General features: G+C 42.3%; 2 protein-coding genes across 2 annotated transcripts in view; one reads left to right on the top strand and one right to left on the bottom strand.

The window, feature by feature from the left end:
* The first annotated feature begins 654 nt into the window (after positions 1–654).
* Trim59 (tripartite motif containing 59) lies at positions 655–13,208 on the top strand. The gene is made up of 3 exons (XM_042685787.1): positions 655–713; positions 2,011–2,086; positions 10,471–13,208. Exon 3 carries the CDS (start codon positions 10,474–10,476, stop codon positions 11,683–11,685), a length of 1,212 nt encoding a protein of 403 aa, XP_042541721.1. The 5' UTR covers positions 655–713; positions 2,011–2,086; positions 10,471–10,473; the 3' UTR covers positions 11,686–13,208.
* Positions 13,209–14,538: 1,330 nt separating this feature from the next.
* The window catches only part of Smc4 (structural maintenance of chromosomes 4), a 30,326-nt gene continuing 19,736 nt past the window's right edge, over positions 14,539–25,128 (bottom strand). The window contains exons 13-24 of the mRNA XM_042685799.1: positions 24,827–24,988; positions 22,749–22,974; positions 22,577–22,656; positions 21,004–21,156; positions 19,863–19,989; positions 18,333–18,522; positions 17,221–17,365; positions 16,889–17,062; positions 16,126–16,308; positions 15,789–16,021; positions 14,876–15,059; positions 14,539–14,789 (exon numbers count right to left, since the gene is read on the bottom strand). Of these exons, the coding sequence (XP_042541733.1) occupies positions 14,637–14,789; positions 14,876–15,059; positions 15,789–16,021; positions 16,126–16,308; positions 16,889–17,062; positions 17,221–17,365; positions 18,333–18,522; positions 19,863–19,989; positions 21,004–21,156; positions 22,577–22,656; positions 22,749–22,974; positions 24,827–24,988 (2,010 nt within the window). The 3' untranslated portion in view covers positions 14,539–14,636. The remainder of the gene's footprint in view (positions 14,790–14,875; positions 15,060–15,788; positions 16,022–16,125; positions 16,309–16,888; positions 17,063–17,220; positions 17,366–18,332; positions 18,523–19,862; positions 19,990–21,003; positions 21,157–22,576; positions 22,657–22,748; positions 22,975–24,826; positions 24,989–25,128) is intronic.

The following is a 25,128-nucleotide window of genomic DNA, read 5'->3' as shown; positions in this document are numbered from 1 at the left end:
TTTGTTGTTGTTGGACGTGGGGCTTGAACCCGGGGCCTGGGTGCTGTCCCTCAGCTCTTTAGCTCAAGGCTAGCTCTCTACCACTTGAGCTACAGCGCCACTTCCGGTTTTCTGGTGGTTTATTGCAGATAAGTCTCAGGGACGTTCCTGCCCGGGCTGGCTTCGAACCGCGATCCTTAGATCCCAGTCTCCTGAACCGCAGACGCCCCGCCCCGCTGCTGTGAGGTCACAACGGCGGTCGCCGCGCTAGACCGGGGTGGGGGTGGGTCCCCGGGGTGGGGGTGGGTCCCCGGTCATCGACGTTCCCACCGCGCGGCGGCCCGCATAAACCGCCGGCCTTCCCGCGCGCGCAGCCCCTCGGCCCCGCCTCTCCGGACGCTCTCAGCGCACACCGCTCCCACAGGCCGGATCGCGCCCAGTGCGCAGGCGCGGGGAGCACTCCCCCGCCCCGCCCCGCCCGCGGCCGTTTACTTTCAAACCGCGGCCCCGCGCAGCGTCCCTTTGGCGGGCGCGGCGCGGTTGAACGTCGCTTGCAGACTGCGCCTGCGCGGCGAGGCGGCTCGGCCCCGCCCCAGCGGACACCTGGAGTCTCTCGGAGGGAGGAGCCGGGGGCGCCCCGCCGCCCTCCGCCGCCGCCTGCGCGCCGCCCTGGAGCCCGCTCCGGATCCCGCCGCGCCCGGGCCGCGCGCTTCCCGCTCGTCCGCCTCGTCGCGGTGAGTCCGCGGCCGCCTCGCCGGCCCCGAGCGGCGGCACCGCGCCTCCCGGCGCCCCGGCGGCGGCCGGCAGTCCGGGGGCGCGGCGGGTGGGCGCCCCGAGGGGCGGTCGGGCTCCGGGACCCGCGCTCCCGCCGCGTCTCCGCGGGCTCGGGACCCCGGAGGGACCGGGGCTCGGGGGGCGGCGGGACCGCACTCCACAAGCTCTCCGTCGCGGCTGGGGGGGGGGTCTGAGTTTCAGGGGTGCGGGCTGGGCAGGCGCGGGTCCCCGCGGCCGAGCTCGCTGCGGACCGGGGCGCGCGTGGGGCAACCGCTCCTCAGGGAGCGATGGAGCCGGCGCGGGGGGCGCGATGGGGCCGAGCCGGGAGCGGGGCCGGCGCGGGGTCACTCCGGGAGCGGGGCCGGCGCGGGGTCACTCCGGGAGCGGGGCCGGCGCGGGGGGCGCTCCGGGAGGGGCCGGCGCGGGGGGCGCTCCGGGTCCGGGTCCGAGCCGGGAGCGGGGCCGGCGCGGGGTCACTCCGGGAGCGGGGCCGGCGCGGGGGGCGCTCCGGGAGGGGCCGGCGTGGGGGGCGCTCCGGGTCCGGGTCCGAGCCGGGAGCGGGCCGGCGCGGGGGGCGGTCCGGGTCCGAGCCGGGAGCGGGGCCGGCGCGGGGAGCGCTCTGGGTCCGGGTCCGGGTCCGAGCCGGGAGCGGGGCCGGCGTGGGGGGCGCTCCGGGTCCGGGTCCGAGTCGGGAGCGGGGCCGGCGCGGGGGGCGCTCCGGGTCCGGGTCCGAGCCGGGAGCGGGGCCGGCGTGGGGGGCGCTCCGGGTCCGGGTTTTGAGCGGGGTCGGCGCGGAGGGCGGTCCGGTTCCGAGCCGCGAGCAGGGCGGGCGCGGGGAGCGCTCTGGGTCCGGGTCCGGGTCCGAGCCGGGAGCGGGGCCGGCGCGGGGGCGCTCCGGGGCCGGGGCCCGGTCTGCGTCCGAGCCCGAGCCGGCCCTGTCCGCGGGGCCGCCTGCCTCGCCAGGTTCCCGCGGTCTCGCCGAGTTGTGCCGAGCGCCCGGCCTCAGCCCCGGCCCCGTCGCGGGGCACCCGTCGCCCCGGTGTGTAAAGGGCCAGGGGTCGGGATTTGAAGGTAGCCGGAGAACCCTCTTCAGGAACGGTGTCGCCAACCGGTCATTTTCCGTAAGACTGGGACGCGCGAATAACCAGCCGTCCCGGGACAGGGTCATTAATGTTACTTTTATGACATGGTTTTAAAGAAGTTTTTTTTTTTTGGAAAGTCAGGTTGGAGCATTAAAGAAAAATATTTTAATTTCAGGAAAAGAATAAAAGAATCAGGAAAAGCTGGAGATAAAGGATATTCAGTATCCAAACCAGGAAATCGACAAAAAAAGGTAAGATCTGGGATAGGGATCGGATAGGAAGTCAGATTTCAGTAGATTTACAATGCAAGATTTACAAATCTCTTGGAAAAGGGTGTATGCTGTCAGTGCGTAAAGTCATAAACCACCGCGTGGAAGGAGCCCGTGCGGAAAAAATCAACACCACCCGGAGGCAGTCACTCCAACCGAACCTTCCTGAGATTTTTATAGTGTACATTCCAGTACACGTATACGCATAGCTCTACAACTTGGATTCTATTTCACTGTCCATTTAAGGCTTGGTCTGTATTTCTTTTTAATGAGCTTAAGTAAGATACCATAGTTTAACTTGTCTGGCAAGATGAAATTTTGATTTTCAGTAATGAGAGTGTTGGTGTTGTCTTTCCGTAAGTATGTTATTGAATGTGGCCTACTGTGAAAAGTATAAAAGCAGTAAAATCTTAGTTTAATATGTTCTTGGTTAATTTATATTCTTAGTTCCCCTTTTAGTTTTGGGGAAAAACAATATCAAAGTAAAGAAAACTACTGAGGAATAAAGAGAAAGATCTAACCATAGAACTTCTTGTCATCCTCCTCGTCCTCCTTTCTCCTCTCTCCTTGGTTCTTCTTGTCGGTGGTGGCGCTTGAACTGTGGGCCTGGGCACTGTCCCTCAGCTCAAGGCTTACGCTCTACCACTTGAGTCACAGCACCACTTCTGCCTTTTTCTGCTTATGTGTTGCTGAGGAATCGAACCCAGGTCCTCATGCATGCAAGGCAAGCAGTCTACCACTGAGCCACCTTCTAGCTTAGAACTTATTCTTTAAAATATACATCATGACAAAGATAATTTTGAAAGTTTTGTATGTAGATAGCACAGTTGTAGCATTTCTTGTCTTTTTTTGTTTGCCGGTCCCAGGGTTTGAACACTTCTGGCTTTTTCTGTTTATGTGGTACTGAGAAACGAACCCAGGGCTTCATGCATGGTAGGCAAGCAATCTACCACTGAGCCACCTTCCCAGCCCCTTTTCTTAAGTCCTGAATTGTAGTAAACATAGTTGTTTTTTTTAAAACCAGTTTGGTCCACAAACAGGTGAGCTCTACTCTGGGTGGTGGCACCATTTGAGTTTTCCTTGGTTTATAGCTGACTCACTGGAAGTCCTGTGACTAGCCATCTAAATAAAAAACATGGTATAAATACAAATTTTTAGAGATTATAAAGTGTAATGGATGTTTTATAGCCATATTTAGAGAGGAAAGGTAAAGAGTGTATCAGAACTAATGGAGAATGGGTAGTGGGAGTTTTGGCATTGCTTATTAGTTCTCTGTCACCTATAACATCTCTTACCTACTTGATTAGACAGTAGGGATGCTTGTTTGCCCTTGTTGGAAGACTTCATAAAAAAAGTTTGGAAATTCAAAAATGTTTGGTTTTAGTGCTTAAACCATAAGAAATTTGTTAAGCAATAATTAGATCATTTAGCCTTATGTTTCTTTTTTTCCACTATTGACCTAATTGAACAAATTATATATGAACTTTTTTTTTTGTCGGTCGTGGGGCTTGAACTCTGGGCTTGGGGGCTGTCCTTGTGCTCTTCAGCGCAAGGTGAGTGCTCTACCACTTGAGCCACAGCACCACTTCTGGTTTTCTAGCGGTTTATTGGTGATAAGAGTCTCATGAACTTTCCTGTCCAGTCTGGCTTTGAACTGTGATCCTCAGATCTCAGCCTCCTGAGTAGCTAGGATTACAGGCGTGAGCCACCAGCGCCCGGCTACATGAACTTTTTGTTGTTACTGAATTAACTGCTCTAGGAAGAACCGTACTTAGCTGTGGAGTAGTTTAGTTTTGTTTTGTTTGTCATCATGCTTAAACACTTACTCTACCCTGAACTGTATCCTCAGCATTGTTATGGTACAGTATTCTTTTTTCTTATTGTTGTTGGACTTGAACTCTGGGCCTGGGTGCTGTTCCTACACTTTTCTGCGCAAGGCTTGTGTTCTATCACTTTGAGCCACAGCTCCATTTCAGTTTTTGGGTGATTACTTGGAGATGAGTCACAGGCTGGCTTTGACAGACCTCAGCCTCCTGAGTTAGGATTACAGGTATGAGCCACCAGCACCTGGCTGGTACTGTATTTTTAATGTTCACCTGGATTGGACTTTTGTAGAACATTGTTCTTTTAAGGTTTTCCCTTAGTACCTTATTAATTAACTTTTGTGTGGATACTGGTGCTTGAGCTCCAGACCTCCTCTCATGGCTTTTCTGCTCCTGACTAGTGCTCTACCTCTTGAACCAAACTTCCATTTCTGGCTTTTGTTGTTGTTTTTTGTTCTAACTGGTTAATTAGCAGTAAGAATCTCTTAGATTTACTTTCTGGGTTGGCTTCAAGCCACAATCTTCAGATCTCATCCTGAGTAGGTAGGATTACAGGTGTGATCCATTGGTACCTGGCTGTAGTATCCATTTTTTTTTTTTTTTTTGTCTATTTTTTTTTTTTTCCCCCAGTCATGGGCCTTGAACTCTGGGCCTGGGTGCTGTCCCTCAGCTCTTCAGCTCAAGGCTAGCACTCTACCACTTGAGCCACAGCACCACTTCTGGCTTTTTTCTGCTTATGTGGTGCTGAGGAATCGAACCCAGGGCCTCATGCATGCAAGGCAAGCACTCTACCACTGAGCCACCTTCCCAGCCCCTTTTTTGTCTATTTTTAGTGTGTTGTATTGTTAGGTTTTGGTAGGTTATAGTGTGCTAGGTTTTGGAAGGTTACTTGTGCTCACCACCATACACTTCATACTTTGGAATCGTGTAATATTATTTTTAATATCTGTAAACTTTCTATATTTGTGTTCTGGTACAAGGAATTGTTGACCATTTGAAAGAAATCACTGGAGACGCTTCTTGCCTTTCTTTCCTCTTTTTTTTGGGGGGGGAGGGGGTCAGTCAGGGCCTGGGTACTGTCTTTGAGCTCTTTTACTCAAGGCTAGAACTTTTTTTTTGGTTGGTTGTGGGGCCTGAACTCTGGGCGATGTTCCTCAGCTCTTCAGCTCAAAGCTAGCTACCACTTGAGCCACAGTGCCACTTCCATCTTTTTCTGCTTAGGTGGTGCTGAGGAATTGAACCCAGGGCCTCATGCATGCAAGGCAAGTACTCTACCACTAAATTTTGAACCACAGTGCCACTTCCAGAGTCTCATGGACTTTCCTGCACTGGCTGGCTTCCAACTACAATGGTCACATCTCAGCCTTCTATTAGCTAGGATTATAGGTGTGAGCCATGGGTATGCAGCTTAAACTTTTCAAAACAGATTTGTGTGTGTGTGTTGGTTGTGGTGGGGCTTGAACTCAGAGCCTGGGTGCTGTCTATAAGCTCTTGTTCAAGACTAGCACCCCACCAACTTTGAGCCACAGCTCCACTTCCAGTTTTTGAGTGGTTACTTGGAGAGAAGAGTCTCATGGGGACTTTTCTGCCTGGACTGGCTTCAAACCTCAATCCTCAGATCTCAGCTAGGATTACAGACATGAGCCACTGGCTCCTGACTCCATCAGATTTCTTTCTCTTTTTCTTTTGGTGTCAATTCTGGGGCTTGAACTCAGGGCCTGCGAGTTGTCACTGAGATTTTTCACTTAAGGCTAGTGCTCTACCACTTGAGCCACAGCTTCACTTCTGGCATTTTGCTGGTTAATTAGAGATGAGTGACCGACTTTCCTGTTCAGGCTAGCTTCAAACCACAATCCTCAAATCTTAGTATCCTGAGTAGGAGCTAAGATGAAAGACATGAGCCACCCGTGCCTGACTCCAAGCTTGTTTTTATCTATCTGTCTATCTTTTGTTGTACATCTTCTTGGGAAATTATGGTAACCAGCAAATCCTGAGGCCATAATGTTCTTGTTTTCCTCTTTTTCTCTGCTTTTCTTTAGAGACAGGATCTTGCTGTGTAGTCACTCTGACCTTCAACTTGTATCCTGCTGCCTGAGTTTCCTGGGTACTGCACTGCTGCACCCAGTAGGATTATTTTCCTTTAACGTCTTATATTTTAATTCATGTTGATTAAAAGTAAAACTACTACTTACATTTCACACAGCAGATCCTTGCCCTCACACTCCCTCCTCCAGACGCTGCTCTTTAAAAGTAATTACTTTCATCTCTTAACCATTTGTTTTGGTATTAACTTCTCTATTTTCTAAATAATATGCTCTTACTGTGGTTTTTCTAGTTTTCATTTTTGAATACAGATCAGCTTTCTTCAAAGAAAAAATATAGTTTTCAAACTTTTCTTCCCTTATTACGATTACCTTCCATTTTAATTTTTAATCATCAAGACAATAGTTGATAATTAAATTTCTGGCATCTTGAAGTGACCTAATTTTTGGGTAAATTTTATTGAAAATATTTTGGTAGTAACTTAGACTGTGAATTTTTTTTCTTCCGTTTTATATAAGTTTAGGAGATGACATTTTCTTTCTTTTTTTGTTTTGTTTGGTCCTGGGGGCTGAACTCTGGGCCTGGGCGCTGTCCCTCAGCTCCTCAGCTCCTCAGCTCAAGGCTAGCGCTCTACCACTTGAGCCACAGCGCCACTTCTGGCTTTTTTCTGATTATGTAGTGCTGAGGAATCAAACCCAGGGCCTCATGCATGCAAGGCATGTACTCTACCACTGAGCCAACTTGCCAGTGCTCTTTTCTTTTTTTTTTTTTTAAACCAAGTACTGGCTAGGGTCTTGCGTTCTCTTTTAGCTTTTTTGCTCACAGCTGGTACTCTTACCACTTGAGTTATGCCTCCAGTTTTGGCTTTTTGCTGTTTAGAGATAAAGGTCTCTTGGATTTGTCAGCTTAGGCTGGTCTGAACCTCCATCCTCAGGTCTTAGCCTTCTAAATAGCTGTGTTTACAAGTGTAAGCTACACTGCCCAGCTTGACATTATTTTCATTATTATTGTAAATATTTTCATTCTAAAAAGTAAGCTTTTGATTCTCAGTGAAAATGTTTTTTGATAGGTATGGACTACAACTTTAGATTAGATTCTGTTTAGGTCAAGTTTTGCTATTTATACATTAACTAGCTGTGATATTACTATGATTATGATTATTTTGCTGGTTGTGGAGCTTGAAATCAGGGCCTGGCCTTTTCTTCTCTAGGCTAGTGCTCTACCACTTTGAGCCAGACCTCCATGGTTTTCTGGAGGTTAATTGGAGCTGAGTCTCATGGACTTTCCTCCCCAGGCTAGCTTTGAATTATGATCCTCAGATCTCAGCCTCCTGCATATCAAGGATTACAGGTGTGAGCCACCAGTGCCTGCCTGTAATAGCATTATTAAATCTAGGTCCATTGCTTAAGTTTTCTTCCCTTCAACAATCTTGTCTGTTCCCTCACTGTTCTGACATTATTGAAATACTATGAGAAACATGATTTTTTTTTTTTGACAAGATTAAGAGCCCACTGTAGGTGTGGGGTAAAGTTGTAAATGTTTCCCAACATGCAGTCACTTGAATTGACCTGCCACGACTGTCATCTTGTAGACTGTTGCACAGTTACTGTAGTTTCCTTGAATCCTTCACAGTTAAGGATTAGTGGCTCATTTGGTATACTGAATATTGCCAGTCTGAATAGAATCTCCTGTTGCAGCTTTTTCCTGCAGCTTTTTCCTAAGGGGGAAAAAAAAAGATTTTATCATCTTTGGGTGCTGTGGCTTATGCTTGTCAGCCTTCGCTGCTTGGGATGCTGAGAATCTTGGCTGCCCTGGGCAAAAAGGGAGAGTGTATCTTAAAAGTAACCAGAGAGCTTGGCACTGGTGTGTCTCATGCCTGTAATCTTAGCTATTTAGGAAGATGAGCTCTGAAGACTATGGTTCAAAGAGAGCCACAACAAACTCTAGTTAACCATCAGAAAGCCAGAACTGGGCTGTATACTGCCAGCCATAAACAAGCCAAGTGAGAGGCCTTGAGTGGAAGCCCCAGTCCCAATACACACAATCTCATGCAGAGAGGAAAAAGCGCTGGAAGTGTGGCCTACAGTTGGTAGAGAACCTGTTTAGCAGGTAAGAAGCTCTGAGTTTAAACCCAGCACCACCACCCTCCCCAAGGGAAAAGTAAAAGAAGCTGAAGTCTGGTCTGATTAACAGTGTATTTATAACTGTTCATTCAAGCATATAGGGTGTGAATGCCTAGTCTAGGTTAATTTTTGTGATTAGATTATAGAACTACACCATAGTTTACGTACAATTTTTGCCTTATAGGAGGTGTACAATTTAGCATATAACAATGCTGCAAGCCTTTTATAATTATGAAGTCTGAGTGTGGCTTCAGAGGTAGACATGTATGTTGAGACATGAGGGATAAGGTAGATGCTTAGATAAGGAGCCAACAGAAAATGTCTGAGGTTTTGTTTGTTAGAAGTGAAGTTAGTCTGGGCACCGGTGGCTCACACCTGTAATCCTAGCTTCTCAGGCTGAGATCTGAGCCAGGGCAGGAAAGTCCATAAGACTGCTCCAGTTAACCACCAGAAAACTTGAGTTCTTTTGCTCAAGGCTTTGAACCGTGTTCTTCCGATCTGAGCCTCCTTAGTAGCTGTGATTTATAGGTGTGAGCCACTGGCACCTGACTTCAACTAATTTTTTGATGGCAAAGTCTAGTGAATTTTTTTTTTTTTTAACTTCCAAATGTTCAAGTTAAAAATAATTTAGGCTTGTAATGTGGCTTAGTGGTATAGTGCTTGCCTAGCATACATGAAGCCTTGGGGTTGATTCCTCAATACCATATAAACAGAAAAAGCCATGAGTGGTAGCACTGAGCAAAGAGCTCAGGGAAGCCAGGTACCCGTAGCTCACTCCTGTAAGCCTAGCTACTCAGGAGGCTGAGATACGAGGATTTTGGTTCAAAGACAGCCCGACAGGAAAGCCTCTGAGACGATAATCTCCAATTAAGCACCAGAAAACTGGAAGTGGCACTGTTGCTTAAGTGGTAGATCACTGGCCTTGAGCCAAAGAGCACAGGGACAGCGCCCTGGCCCAGAGTTCAAGCCCCATGACCCTGTTGGGATGGGGGTGGTGGACTTAGGGACAGTGCTCAGGCCCTGAGTTCAAGTTCCAGGACAGGCAAAAAAAAAATTACAAGTTACACTGTTGGTCTGGGTCTGGGTATATGTAAGTGGTAGAGCACTTGGCCAGCATATATATACAATATTCTGGGTTTGGTCTAGTACCATGAAAATAAAAAGAAAGAAAATTGTTATGCAGAAACTGAGTTTCTGATATTTTTTCCAACTCAAACAGGTAAGAAATTTATGCTCACTTTCTAGAGAAACTAAATCTGTAACTTGCTTTAAGAAACTATGAGTTGGATGTTTTAGCTCATGCCTATAGTTCTATAAACTTCTCAGGAAGTTGAGATACGAAGATCACACAGTTTGAAGCTATTCTAGGCAAAAAGTTCTGAGACTTTCCAATTAACCAGCAATAAGTTGGACAGGAGGATTGGCTTAATTGGTAGAGCATCAGCCTAAAAGCTGAACAAGCTGAATGTGTGATACTTCTAAACACCACACACACACACACACACACACACACACACACACACACACACACACACACACACACACACACACACACACACACACACACACACACACACACACACACACACACACACACACACACACACACACACACACACACTGGTAGATCAGCCTAAAAGCTGAACAAGCTGAATGTGTGATACTTCTAAACACACACACACACACACACTGGTAGATCAGCCTAAAAGCTGAACAAGCTGAATGTGTGATACTTCTAAACACACACACACACACACACACACGGCTTAATTGGTAGAGCATCAGCCTAAAAGCTGAACAACAAGCTGAATGTGTGATACTTCTAAACACACACACACACCAACGATTGAGAGCCATTGTTGGAATGCATCTTGTACATTTGGAAATGTCTAACAAATGTATGCTTATAAAAACAAGTATCAATGAGGCACTAACGTATTTGCTTTTTTAAAAAATTACAGAATATGATGTCGCTAAACCTAAGTTGTTATATTGTATAAATGAAATGCTTACTACCTATATATGTGCAGTGTCTGGATTTTAGCATTTTGGCATGTAACAAGTTGCATACAGTAATTGTAATTACTAAGTAACTTAAAGAACACTAAGTTTTAGTCCTCATTATATAGAAAAAGTTTAAATTGTTAATTTGAAGCATTTCATTATAAATTAATTGGAGTCATTTTACTTGGTATAAATTTTATCCCAAAGGTATGAATTTTATCGCTTACTCTTTGTGAACAACTTTGACTAATTGAATGTCTTTTTAAAAAGAAATGCTTAGTAAATTTTAGATGACAAGCACTGTATATTAATAATTTGGATGTTAATGTATAAAGTATGCAGAATAGACTGAATTTTTTTTTTCTCTTGACAGGAAATGCACAATTTTGAGGATGAGTTAACATGTCCCATTTGTTACAGTATTTTTGAAGATCCTCGTGTATTACCATGTTCTCATACATTTTGTAGAAACTGTTTGGAAAATGTTCTTCAGGCATCTGGTAATTTTTATATATGGAGACCTTTGCGAATTCCACTCAAGTGTCCTAACTGCAGAAGTATTATTGAAATTGCTCCAAGTGGTATTGAATCTTTACCTGTTAATTTTGCATTAAGGGCTATCATTGAAAAGTATCAGCAGGAAGAGCATCCAGATATTGTCACCTGCCCTGAACACTATAGGCAACCATTGAATGTTTATTGTCTTCTGGATAAAAAATTAGTTTGTGGTCATTGCCTAACTATAGGTCAACATCATGGTCATCCTATAGATGACCTTCAGAGTGCCTATCTGAAAGAAAAAGACACACCAAGAAGATTGCTTAAACAACTTACTGATGCACACTGGACAGATATTACTCGTCTTATCGAAAAGCTAGAAGAACAGAAATCTCATTCAGAGAAAATGGTCCAAGGCGACAAGGAAATTGTTCTCCAGTATTTTAAGGAGCTTACTGATACATTAGAACAGAAAAAGAAGAACTTCCTAACTGCTCTCTGTGATGTTGGCAATATGATGAGTCAAGAATATACTCCACAGATTGAAAGACTGAAGGAAATACGAGAGCAGCAGCTTGAATTGGTTACCATGACCACATCTTTACAAGAAGAATCTCCACTTAAATTTCTAGAAAAAATTGATGATGTTCGCCAGCGTGTGCAGATGCTAAAAGAAAGACCACTTCCTGATGTCCAACCTGTTGAAATTCAACCTCGGGTAAGCAAAGTATTAAAAGAAGAATGGAGCAGAACGGAAATAGGAAAAATTAAGAGAGCTTTTATTCCTGAAATGAAGATTTCTTCAAGAAGGGTGCCCTGTTCCTGGCCTGAGAAAGATGAAAAGGAGATTGAGCTTTTTAAGATTTTAAATATTGCTATAGTCACGCTTATTTCAGTGATATTAATGTTGATACTCCTTTTCAACCATCACATAATAACCTTCTTAAATGAAATCACTTCAATATGTTTTTCTGAAGTCTCTTTGTCTGTTTACCAAAGCTTATCTAACAAGTTGCATGATTTACAAAATATACTCTGTCACACTTTTTATTTTTTGAAGGAATTTATGTGGGAAGTAGTTTATCATTGAAAATGTAAATCTGAATTGTGAAGTCAGTCGGGGGACAGCAGAGGCTAACCACTGCTAATGGAGACTAGGGTAGCTAAAGTAGCAAACTAAACTTTAGTAGACTTGCAACAAATATAAATATATAGAAATATATTAAATCTTCCGTGTTTCTGTTGGGACAATAACTTTTTTTTGGAGGGGTGGGGGGGACAATACCTGAGTTTGAACTCAGGGCCTTGCTAGGCAGATGTACTACTTCAGGCGTCCCGTTGTTTGAGCCAAACCTCCAATTCAGGCTTGTGTTGGTATATAACAGTATCTGAAAGTTAGTTCACACTGTCATTTATCAGAAAACAATAAAAACAGCTAGTAAATTCAGTAATATACCCCAGTTTTACTGGTGTAAGAGGTTGACATTGTAATAGATTTGGTCTTTTACTTTCTGCAATGGTTGTCTTTATGTGTATGTGACATTTTGATGAAAAAAAATGCAAAATCTTATGTTTCCTGCCTGAGGCAGGAAATCCTTGTATACATGCATAACTTTGTCAGCCTAGGCAACATAGACCTTTTCTCAGAGGGTTGGAGTAGAGCCCTTGCTTAGTGTATGCTACCAGTAAACATTTTTAGTTTGGTAGTCAGTTTCTAGTTGTATGTGACATTCTCAACATACTTAGCCTTCTTGCCAGGTGTTTATTCACTGTGCTGATGCAGAAGTACCACAAACCATCTTACATTCCAGAATTTTTCTTTTTGCTTATGTGGTGCTGAGGAATCGAACCCAGGGCCTCAGGCATGCAAGGCAAGCGCTCTACCACTGAGCCAACTTCCCAGCCCTACATTCCAGAACTTTTAAGAGACGCCTTAGTTCTAACTGAAATTGGCTCGTTGTCCATGAACTCCAAGTTGGGTTTTGTGAGTCCCATGAGTACTGCTTGTGACACCATTTCTAGGCTAATTAGGGGATGCTCTTGGCCCCCACACATTGAAAGTGGACAAACAGCTGTATTCTGGGAACTGGTTCTAAAGGTCTTGCTGAGAACAGATTTTACCACTTAAAGATTACAGCATGAAATCTATGATCAGAGCTAGACTAGCACAATTATGTCCAGATTTTTAAAGGGTATACCAGGTTAAGTCATACATATTACCTTTAGACTGAAGTTGTACTATGCTTAAGATATTAGTCACTATAAGTTTTTGAAAAATGTAGTTAGGCAATGAATTTATGGAATGAAAGTAACCGTTAAGATCATAATTTTTGAGGAGGGTATTAACTTCACAGAAGTAATGCAAAGCCATGTGTGTGTTTAGGGCTAAGGTTTCTTACTGGTAAGATTTATAAACTCAAAGCATATGCCTGTTAACATTTTAGGATTGACAGTATTTTTTTTAAGACTTGTGTTTGTTTTGAGAAGTATTGAAGTAGCTGATCCTTAATCATGCTGTTTTGTACTTCACCAGGATGAGATTGTAAAGTCAGTAATCCTGAGCTTTTATGTATGAAACTTTTATAATAAACTCCTTTTGGTATTTTATTTGTATTTAACGGCTTGGTAAGATGCTAATTCAGGAGTGGTGGCTTTGCAATTTTCATATGGGCTCTGGACATTCCAGCTTCAAAATTCAGTACTATGTTGTTTATCAAAATGTAATCTTGTCTCATCAACAAAATGCATTTGATTACACTTAAATTTTAGGCCTTTGTCCATGCCACTAGTGTGCTTGTATTTTTAATGACTTTATATTATAAATGCCAGGTTTGGGGGCTGGGAAGGTGGCTCAGTTGTAGAATGCTTGCCTTGCAGACATGAGGGCCTCCCTGGGTTCAATTCCTCAGCATCACGTAAGTACAAAAAGCTGGAAGTGGCGCTGTAGCTCAAGTGGTAGAGGGCTAGCCTTGAGCTGAAGAGCTGAGGGACAGCACCCAGGTCCAGAGTTCAGACCCCACAACCAACAACAAAAAAAGCAAGGTTTGTCTTTCAAAAGCATAAATAGTGGTCTAATGAATGAGTTGGCAATTGATGAATTCTTGGAGAAATATCTGGAAATTGAATCTCTAGATGGCTTCTTATGTAATCCAAGTGGCTGTCAACTTACTTTCAGATTCCTAACATTCTTCAAATACAGTTAAAAAAAAAAACACGCCCTATTTGAGCACTATTCAGAAGGATGGGATCAGAGGATTATGGTTTGAAGCCAGCCCTTACAAAGTCTGAGACATCTCCAGTTTAATCAGCATAAGAACAGTGGCTCAACTGGCAGGGCAAAAATGGACAAGCCGAAGCAGTGTGAGGATACCCCCAGCCCTTGATGCCCACACTTGTGGTTCTAGTGATAGCATGGTAGCTGTGAGAGTACCAGATAAGCCTACCTCCTGGCCCCTGGCTGCCTCCCCCAGCAAAAAGTCTTAGTCACATGTTTTATTTTCCCTTTATGAGCCATTGAGCAAATAAGTTTCCCATTATGTGAGCATCATTAAGCACAGCGACTTAAGAATCTGCCCAGTGTTGACTGGCAGAATTTCCCAGTGTAGGTCAAGTGAACAAGAAGCTGAGCCCTGACAACATGCTCTAGCTTTGAAATTTACTTTCAACATACTTTTTGAACTCACGTTAGTGGCAGTTCTTGACTAAGGTCAAGTCACCTGATTCTCCAGCCATTCCATTTCCTCTAAATTTGCCACGTAGAAATTTTATTCTTTAGGATCTGGGCATGGGGGTGCGCATCTTTAATCTTAGTACTTAGGAAGAAGCTGAGGGAGGACTGAGGTCAGCTTGGGATATTTATACATATAGCAAGGTAAAAATTTTACAATCTGTTAAGTATAGACTATAACCTTAAACAGTGAAAATAGAAACCATTTTTGCCAAATAGCTTAATATGTACTTTATACAGCCACGTGTAATCTTTTACAAACAGAACCAGAAATTCACCAAATCTGTCCAAACTTGACATCTTTAGGATAAAGTTCAACAAAGTCCTTTAGATGCAATTTCTTTTGGGTTTACTGCAACACTCTTTGTTATATTGTATGTCTTATAAATTCCAATAAGGCGATCTGAAATCTCAAACATATTGTTTCGAAGAGAAATTATTATGAATTGGGCATTTTTTGTTTGTTCCTAGAAAAAAAGAAAAAGTAGTAAATAATCCAGATAATTCCATGGAGTCACAAAGTTCCAGAATGAAAACAATGATTATGACTTACATATATGTAAAATGCAACAATGGACACATTTTTAAAATCCAGGGCTGCGTCTATCTCATCCATGAAGTAAAGGGGCGTGGGCTTGTAGTGGTGAAGAGCAAATACTAAGGCCAGTGAGCTGAGCGTTTTCTCTCCTCCTGAAAGGTTGAAGATCTTCTTCCAGCTTTTCTTAGGTGGCCGAACACTGAATTTAGGTAATTCTTTTAGTCAAATTATGTGTAAAATTGTGTAAATTACTTCTACCAGCCTCCTTGGGAATTCCTATGTGTTTTTCACAAATGAATTTTTTTTTTTTGAGAGCGCCTCCCTACGTAGCCTGGAGTGGCTTTGAATTTACAATCTTCCTGCCTTTTTACCCTCCCCCGCACCCAGCACTTAGAACCATGAACAACCACCAGGCTTGGCTTGAACTACCTACCACCCTCATTTTTGCTTTTTTTTTTTTGGTCGGTCGTGGGGCCTGAACTCTTGAGCTGGGCACTGTCCCTCAGCTCTTCAGCTCAAGGCTAGCACTCTACCACTTGAGCCACAGCGCCACTTCCGGCTTTTTTCCCCCTGCTTATGTGGTGATGAGGAATCGAACCCAGGGCCTCAGGCATGCAAGGCAAGCGCTCTACCACTGAGCCATCTTCCCAGCCCCACCCTCCTTTTTTCTAGTTAGTTTAAAAACCCTTTGTGGAAGATGAACACTAGGAACACTAGGATCTTTGAAGATCTCAAAGATAGTTAAGTATTCTTGCTCTTTGTTTCTTTTAACTAATACTTGAAGGCTATAAAAAAACCCAAACTACACAAATACCTTGTGTATTTGTTGGCCTGTAATTTATACTATAAGCTTGCAAATATATAAACAAATTAGCTAACCTTCATAGCTCACCCCTAGAAATATTGAACAGCAATATGTAGAACAAACCTGAACATGATTCCTTCGGAGAAAGGATCCAAGCTGTCTACAAGTTCTAGTTCAGCATCCCCTCCTAGAGTAAGCATCTGGTAATTTTCCTTTAATTTATTTGTTATTATATAAAATCCTGCCATAAACTCATTAAGCCTTTGTTTTCGAAGGTCTTCATATGCCCGTCTAAAATTATCTCTTTCAGATGTAATTTTGTCCAATTCTGCTACTCGTAGCAAATACAATTCTTCCTATGAGAAGATTGTGAGAAAAACTTCAGGTGTAAGTTTCAGATCATGATAAAGTGAGTAGGCTAAGAATTAAGAGAATCTATTACACATCAATGTGTCCATACCTTCTTTTTATACTCTGCGATAGCACCGAGGTTTGGCTTCATTTCATGGTGCTGGGCTTCCAACAGTGCAATTTGGTTTGTTAGAGAATCTGGGTTCTTGATTGCTTCCAGATCCTTTGGACTCAGAACCGAAATCTCCTCAACAGGATGATCTTCTATAGGATGCAATGTCAGTTTTGAAATCTAAAAGTTCAATTAATATGAGGATTTATTTTTTACATTTTAAAATTCTATCTTTAAGTAGTTGTACAAAGAAGTTCCCATTCTACAAAACAGTATGTGAGTACAAGGTGTCTTACAACATTGTCACCCATCCCTCCTCACTTTTTTTTTTTTAAAAAAAAAATTGAGATTAGGTGATTACATAAACGTCACACATTTCACAGTATTGTGGAATAGTGATGCTTAGTTAAAGTCACAAACACATTTTAACTTTCACAAGGCAAATTGTCATTATCATGGTCTATGAGAGGATTTGTTATTAAGAAAATACAATCATACGAATATGAAATCATGATCTGAGACTAATTTGTTAATGAATTCTCAAAATTAGTTCAATAAAATTAGCTGTCATAAAATGTAAGATTTTCTAAAATCTTTAATTCTGGGGTTGCCCAATTCTAACAAGTACTCAATTTTTCCGCACTATTGTTTAAAATGGTGCTTTATAAATAGACTATCAAAATTAATAATCACAACTGGCCTCAAAACAAAAACCAGTAAGAGGCTCAAATAATGTTGAAGTAAATGGTAGCACTCTTACCTCCTTTTGCCAGTACTTTGTTTTAGAGTTATGTTCAGCAATATGACCATCTATTTGCTCAAGTTTCAACTTAATGCTCAGTGCATCTTTTTGAAGAACATGTTCATTTTCTTGAATAACTTTCAGTTCCTGAAGAAGGCTACGATGTTCTTTCTGGATCTCTGGCAAGGATTCCTATAAACCAACAACTAGTTAGCAGTTAGCAACCTGTCCCCATATCCCTTCCCTTTTATTCACACAAAATTGGACACTCACTTTTGTTGTACAAATAGGTTTACAGTTACACGGCTTTGGGTATCACTCCTCCTCCATCATACAAAATAAAAACGTACCTCAGCAGCTTTTGTGTTGCTGATGACCTCTTCTGCTTTCTCATCAAGGTTTTGTAGTTCTTCTTGTAAGTCCTTCACTTCTTTCTCAGTATCTTTTATTTCTTTCTCTGTGCGAAAGGCAGAGTCCTGTGCCTTTTTAAAATTTCTAAAGCAAAATGACAGTGAAAATGTAATAATGGGATTTGAAAGTCTACCAAGGAATTTTTCAAGATACTCAAAGTGACATTTTTTCCCCCAACTCACTGAGCCACTTTAAATTGGATTTTATGCATTTCTATAATTATGAAGATGAACTATGATTTTATCAAATACATATGAAATTTCTTATATAAGCTCTAATATCCAATTTTTAAGACTTTTATGCAAAGCTATCCATTTGTTGATGAAATCTTTTTAGTTGGCAGTCCTGGGACTTGGAACTCAGCCTGGGTGCTGTCCCCTGAGACTCTTTCTCAAGGCTAGTGCTCTACCACTTGAGCCACAGCACCATTTCTGGTCCTTTCTGAGTGGTTTATTGGAGATGAGTCTCATGGACTTTCCTGCCTGGGCTGGCTTCAAACTGCAATCCTCAGATTTCAGTCTCCTAAGTAGCCAGGATTACAAGCATGAGCCACTGACAACTGGTGAAATCTGTCACTTTTACCTATGTGTCTATCTTATTTTCAGTGATTCGTATCTGTAGCTAGCTTTATTTTACGTATGTCATTAGTATTCTCAAAGGTTAATTTATTCAGGATCCATGAAGGGACAGACAACTTAAGTCTTGTGAGTTGTGGTAATGAAATTAGAAAAAAATCCCATAACTTAATGGGGCTAGAAATGCTTCAGTGAACAGACCTGCCTTACCATGCATGAGATCCTGGGTCTATTCCTAGCACTACATAAAAGAGCCAGTACAGTCTTGCCAAGAGATTCCATTCTTATCTCTGTTCCTCTAAATCACAGAAACAAAACTTATGCCTCAAAAATGGGGGAGTTACAAAATTGCAGTTTCCTAAGATATCTTGTTTACCAGTTTTAAAACCCAGGCCACTGGATAAAGGCTCCTTCACTGTAAATTGTTTCCTTAGTAAAGCCCTGTCGGGTAACAAAAGGGGTAGTATGCACACTACCTGTCCGCAGTATTGATTGCTACTTGGGCTTTCGTAATAGCAGAGGCACATTCATCTAACTGCTTGTTGAGTTTATCCAGTTTGTCTTGCTGGGCCTTGAGTTTATGGTTGTTGATTTCTACGATGAGATCATGTAACCGCTTAACCTCAGCTTCTACCTTGCCAGCTTTCTCTGCCACACCATCATATTCTGAAATAGAAAGTAAAGACCTCAATTCATGTTTCAGTATTGCCCACCATTTTAGCTATGAAGTTCATCAATGACAGCTATGCAGGAGAATACATTTTAGGAAAAAGTAGCTTAAACCCAAACCCCATATGTCAAAAATGCTGTTGCTGGATGCTGGTAGCTTTATGCCTGTAACCCTAGCTACTCAGGAGGTTGGTTGAGTTCTGAGGATCACGGTTTGAAGCCAGCCAGGGCAGCAAAGTTCATTGGAGAGACCTTCCATTAATCACCAGAAAGCCGGATGCCGAGCCTTGGCTCAGTGATAAAAAGCACCAGCCTGAAGGAAAAAAGCTCAGGGATAGAACCCCGGTCCTGAGTTGAAGCTCAAAAATCAACACAAATGCTGTATAACATTCTCTGGCTCAGCTGTGAACATACCTACTTATGTCCAGACTATTTTAAGATCTTAGTTTTCTTCCTCTTTAATGGTATTTCACTGACTACTGGTCTCATGATTCTCAGCTTCCCACTATGTACCCGATCCATTCTGCAGTGTTTTTTGTTTGTTTTGTTTTTTGTCGGTTATGGGGCCTGAACTTTGGGCCTGAGAGCTGTTCTCAGTTCTTCAGCTCAAGGCTATAGCGCTCTACCACTTGAACCACAGTGCCACTTTCGGCTTTTTCTGTTTATGTGGTGCTGAGGGACCCAGAGCCTCAAGCATGCAAGGCAAGTGCTCTACCACTGAGGCACCTTCCCAGCCCTCACTTTTTAAATTATAAAATAACTTACCTCAAGATCAGGACCAAAGAAAATATAAAATTATATAAAGTACAAAAGTAAGAGCATGGAAGCTAGTTCTGAACACAGGGTTGTAATCAGCACTTTGGGAGGCTAGGCTAGAGCAGGGGGATCCTGAATTGAAGGGCAACTTGGAGTACATAGTGATTTTCAGGTCTGCCTGTGTGAGACATGGGTCTCAAAAGCATAAGGGGAACATAGGCTCTTAGGCTATGGAATAAGGTCATAGCACTATCCTTATACCACCACGTGTGAGATCCCTTCAGCAAATTTTACAACTTTCTTTACTTGGAGGGGAGGCTATGAAGACTCTCTACAGAGGCTTCTGAGAAAAGCACAAACCACAGAATGTAATGATGTGCATCATTTACCTGCAATTTGCCATAGCAAACTGCTTTCTTACAGAAAATACCCTTTAAATACCTTATTTTTGACAATCTCCAAAGTCTTTCTGTTGGTCTAGGAATATGGCTCAAGTGGTAGAGTGCCTGCCAAGGAAGTACAGGGCCTTGAGTTCAAACCCCACTACAGTCCTACTCCCTAAAATACACCTTCAAACATACCTGCTTTGAAAGCACTGACATTTCCTTCTAGCAGTTTCTGTTTTTTTTGGTCAGGAGCTGTAGCAAGTACATTAGTTTCAAGTTCCTTAACTTGGACACTCAAATATTCTTCCTGTTCCGATAAACGCTGCAAAAAAAAAAAAAAAATAGCATTTAAGGTCAACATTTTAACTTAGTAACACTTATGTTTGCTTTGGAAATTTTGTACTTAAGATCTTCAAGAAAAGATAAACTTTTATAGGAAAAGGATAGAAAACAAATACAAAACTGAACAAATTTCTGTGTAAGCTTGTTACAGAGCTTAAGTCAAAATGCCATTTCCAGTTCAAAATATAAAACCATACTTATTACTAGTGTTCAAACACTGACAAGAATTTGCATTTTTTGCTTTTGTTGCTAGTAGTGTGTGAATTAGAATTCACTTGGAGAGCAATTTGGCATTATACAACAAATTATTTGATTACTAAATACTGTAAAATACTTGTAACTGAAGGAAACGTGTGTATAAAGGTATTTACAAGGATATTTAGTCATCTATATAATAGAAAAATAAAAATAGAGTTAATAAAAGTGGGGCTGGGAAGGTGGCTCAGTGGTAGAGCGCTTGCCTTGCATGCCTGAGGCCCTGGGTTCGATTCCTCAGCACCACATAAACAAAAAGAAAAAACCGGAAGTGGCGCTGTGGCTCAAGTAGTAAGTAGAGCGCTAGCCTTGAGCTGTAGAGCTGAGGGACAGCGCCCAGACCCAGAGTTCAGGCCCCACGTCTGGATCCCCTCCTCCCCCCAAAAAAGGAAAACTAGATATAACATTAGAAAGCGAGATCAAACTAGTATGTAAATATATTAGATGCAACTGAATAGTTAAAAAAAATGCACACTCCAAGAAGGCAATGATTATTTGGGTATTTGCTAAAAAAGCTTAAATAGTGGGCATGCACTGCCTTTTCAAAATCAAGAAAACATTCTACAATGAAGAGAATGAAATGATCAGAAATATAGCTGCTAAGTGAGGGCAGATTTCTATGGAGCACAAATGGGAGGAATGGCTGGGTGTTACTCTTCAGCGCACAAGATGAATCACCCTTTGTATTTATTTACTTGGTTCTGCCCAATTCAGCTGATAACACAGACACACACAGTACCTGGATGCTTGCAGTAAACTTTTCTAGTGTATTCCTCATTTCTCGTTCACTGTGCCGTAACTTAACTATGACTTCTTCAAGTTGTACTTTCTGTTCTTGGATTTGTGTTGCTTTTTGAGAATCTTTTTGCAACTGTGATTCCATTTTATTTACCTACCAAAAAAAAAAAAAAAAAAAAAAAAAGGAGTGAAATTTTCTTCATCATTTCAGATTGAATAAAGACCACCCAAACTTCTGAGAGGTGAGAACAGGCAACAATCTCAGCCACTTGGGAGGGTGGAGGCCAGCCCGTGTACAAAGCATCACACACAGGCATGCACACACATGCACACAAAAAGCGAAACCAAAACAACAAAATAATTACGACACCAAAAAGAAAACCTGCTGTTCTCAAAGATGATAAAACCAAATCACACAGTTCAAATCTTAGTACTAAAGCTTAGGAGATAGTCAACAAGTTTCTGTGTAGAAAGACAACCGTTAGCTATACGAAACAAAACACCAACTATTATAAAGCCATATATCATTCAATCGAGACAAGCATTCACTTAAATATGTGGGGGAAAAAAATCAAGGCATATTTCGGATAAAGGTATATAGGACATGCCAGTGTTCTACCACTTATCTGTACCCTAGCCTCCAGTTTTGGAAAAGAAAATTTGGAACCATGCATTAGAAGTCTTTGCTACATCTTCTACCTTAAAGACGTACTCTCAAAGAGGAAAAAAAAATACAATATTCCCACTTAAATGCCAAATATAAGTGACTAGTTGGTGAATTATAAAACTTATGCATATCTAAATGTGATAACTGAAAAATCTATGCTGAACACTATTTCTGGGGTGTTGAAAACCAGAGCCTATGCACACTAGGCAAACATTCCCACTCTGAACATCCTCGGGTTTGCACTATACCCCTCCCTCCCAGACCCAATCAGTCTTATTAGTACATATTACTGGTATTAAGGGTGGGTTGGTAGTGTTGTCATTGTGACTTTTCTTCTCACATGTACAAGGTACTTCCATCAGCCTCACCCCCTATCGCTCACTCTCCCCATCCTAACTCCCTGCTTCTTATAACAATTTTAAAAGGTTCTATTGTCCTATTTTTCACCTACAGCATACTTTCTAAGGCTCAACATAAAATTTTTACTACTAGGAAATATAATTGTGGCTCAAATGGAAGGGTACCAAGCTTGAAATTCAGTACCAGGCAGGAAGTTCCAACTCTAGTACTTGCAGAAAAAAGAGAAAAGCTATCAGTCACTTATGTAGAAAAAAAAATTCAACCTTAAATTTCAAGTCTGGCAAGTACAGTATACTTTCAAGATGGCTGAATCTTGTGACATGTTAAAAATGAGTGTGAGAAGGCTGGGAACGTAGCTTAGTGGTAGAGTGCTCGCCTAGCATGCATGAAGCCCCTGGGTTTGACTCCTCAACACCACTTACACACACACAAAAAACTGGCCCTGTGGCCCAAGTGGCAGAGTGCTAGCCTTGAGCAAAAGCAGCTCAGGGACAGTGCCCAGGCCTTGAGTTCAAGCCCCAGTTGGAGGAAAAGTATGTGCACCGACCTCTTCCTCAGAGATTTCCAGGACAAGCGATAATCCCATTCTCCCCTTCATCACTTTGCTTCCACCACCAGTCATTGTACCTAGAGAACAGGGAGTCAGGTGGGTCTCAGAGGCCTTGCCCAGCAAGAGTACATTCATGCAGCACATTCACGGCAGGAAAAGTTTTTTTTACCTGACTGTTCTATGATTTGTCCCTGTAATGTCACCACTCTCCACCGTCTGTCCTTCTGATAGGCTACTCTTGTAGCTTGATCCAAGTTGTCAGCTACCAAGGTATCCCGCAATGCAAAGTAAAAAGCTTGGCGGATTTTGTCATCATTTACTTTAACTAAATCAAATAACCGAGGGGTGTTCTCAGGAGTTTGAATTTTGGCCATCTTTTTTGCCCACACTGCCATCTAAAAGTTAAAAACAAACCAGCCAACCAACAAACAAAAATACATGTATATAGTTAAAAACCATTTCTTTTCATAATGCTAAAGGAAATACTATCATTTTATATCAACTCTAAGGAATTGACACTAAAAATCTATTAGATTATATTTCTAAACAGAAAAATAATCTGAATGCAAATTAAGTCAAAACGGGCTAAAGTCTAAATAAAAAAAAGCAATAAAACTCTAGAAAACATTTGCAAGAAAGAAAGAAAAAGAAACTGGGCTTACCAATATTAAAAACTATGTTTTTTTTTTTTTTGTCAGTTGTGGGGCCTGAGCTCTGGGCCTGGGCGTTGTCCCTCAGCTCTTCAGCTCAAGGCTAGCACTCTACCACTTGAGCCACAGTGCCACTTCTGGCTTTGTCTGCTTATGTGGTGCTGAGGAATTGAACCGAGGGAGAGCCTCATGCCTGCAAGGCAAGCATTCTACAACTGAGCCACCTTCCCAGCCCCAACAACTATGTTTCAAAGGCCACCATTAACAAAAATACATCCCTTACAATGGTAAGAAGTAGGAAGTATTTATAAAGCATTTATCAATTCTAATCTTACAGGAGATTTGTACCCGGAATGTCAAGAACTTTTAAAACTTACCAATATCATCAATAAAAACAGGGCAAAGGATTTAAAAATTCCCAAAGAAGACAAAGCAACAGGAACATGCAAATGAAGGCACAACCACATGTCACTTTGCATTTATTAAGATAAGACCGTGTAGCTGGGCACAGGTGCCTTATACCTGTACCAGCTATATTTAAGAGACGGAGATGCCAGGATCATGGTTCAAAGCCAGCTGAAGCAGGCAGAAAGTTCGATCTTTATCTCCTATTAACCATGAAAATGGCAATAGTAGTGAAGTTAAGGCTCAAGTGGTACTGTTAGCCTTAAGCAAAAAACTAAGGGACAGTGTTCAGGCCTTGAGTTCAAGCTCCAGTGGCAGCACACACAGAAAACATATTAAGACTGTATAATACCAAATCCTGTAAATGGTGTGAAGAAACTGGAAACCTTATTCATGCAAGTAGGAAATAGTGGAAAACAGTTAAAGAAGGAAACCTGAACCATTAGTGCTATTCCTGTGTCTAGATACCTAGAGAACTTCAAATTAATTCATGTTCACACAAAACTATAGACACCAATATTAGTAGTACTTTGAAAACAATCCCAAGCAGAAACAGTCCAAATGTACATCAACAGATGGCAAACAAAATGTGTGTGATACACACAATTCAGAATAGAATACTTGTGGCAATGAAAAGGGATGAAGGTTAGACATATGCCACCAAGTAGATGAACATGAAAGCCAGCTATATACATGAGTGTAGCTAGCTCTAGAATGCATAAAGCTAAGAGACCAAAGGCCGGTCAGTGGTTGTAAGGGGGTGGGTGTGAGACTGGTGTCAGGTGGCTCACTTATATTGCCTATTTGAAGGAAATATTCTGCAACAGGACAATGGCCACAACTGAAAACTCCCATGACTACACTGAAATCAACCGAACTGCATACTTTAGTGAATTACTCATACATAATCAGAGCTACCTTTACTATGAATGAAAGCTTTATTAAGGAAAAACTGGTTACGGATAAACAAGTTCTGGTCACACACACTGGAGGACATTCTAACACTGGGTCTTTTAGCTGAGGCATAGCAAGTTCTTGGTTTTTCTATAACCATGTAAACCAGAACCTGACACAATTCTGAAGACCTGTCATGGTTCACTTAGCGTAGAGAAGTTTGAATTCAATGGGGTTTTAAAAAGCAGCTAGCTTGTAAGCTTCAGTTCAATGCAGGCAGCTCATTATGAATACCCACCTTATCTAGACCTATGAAGGTGGCAACTCCAATGTTATGTCTCTTCAGGAAGTTCACACATTCTTGGGCTGTATCGATAGAATCAACAACGATGTAGTCTAAGGCATGACAACACGATGAAATGGCAATATCATATTTTTCATCAATGGCTCCTAAATCCCCCTTAAGAAGCGGCACACACAAAAAAATCCGTAATTAGAAAAGAATTATGTAAAAGCACAGGACCCATTTCTTTACAAGTCAGATTTTCAATGTTAATTTTAATTGAAAAACTAAAAACATCCTGTTAATGAAGATACCAG

The sequence above is a fragment of the Dipodomys spectabilis genome, unplaced genomic scaffold (assembly GCF_019054845.1).
Source record: "Dipodomys spectabilis isolate Male_0828 unplaced genomic scaffold, ASM1905484v1 ptg000095l, whole genome shotgun sequence".
NCBI lineage: Eukaryota > Metazoa > Chordata > Mammalia > Rodentia > Heteromyidae > Dipodomys > Dipodomys spectabilis.
Note: the sequence above shows the minus strand (reverse complement) of the source record. Positions and strands in the feature narration are given on the sequence as shown.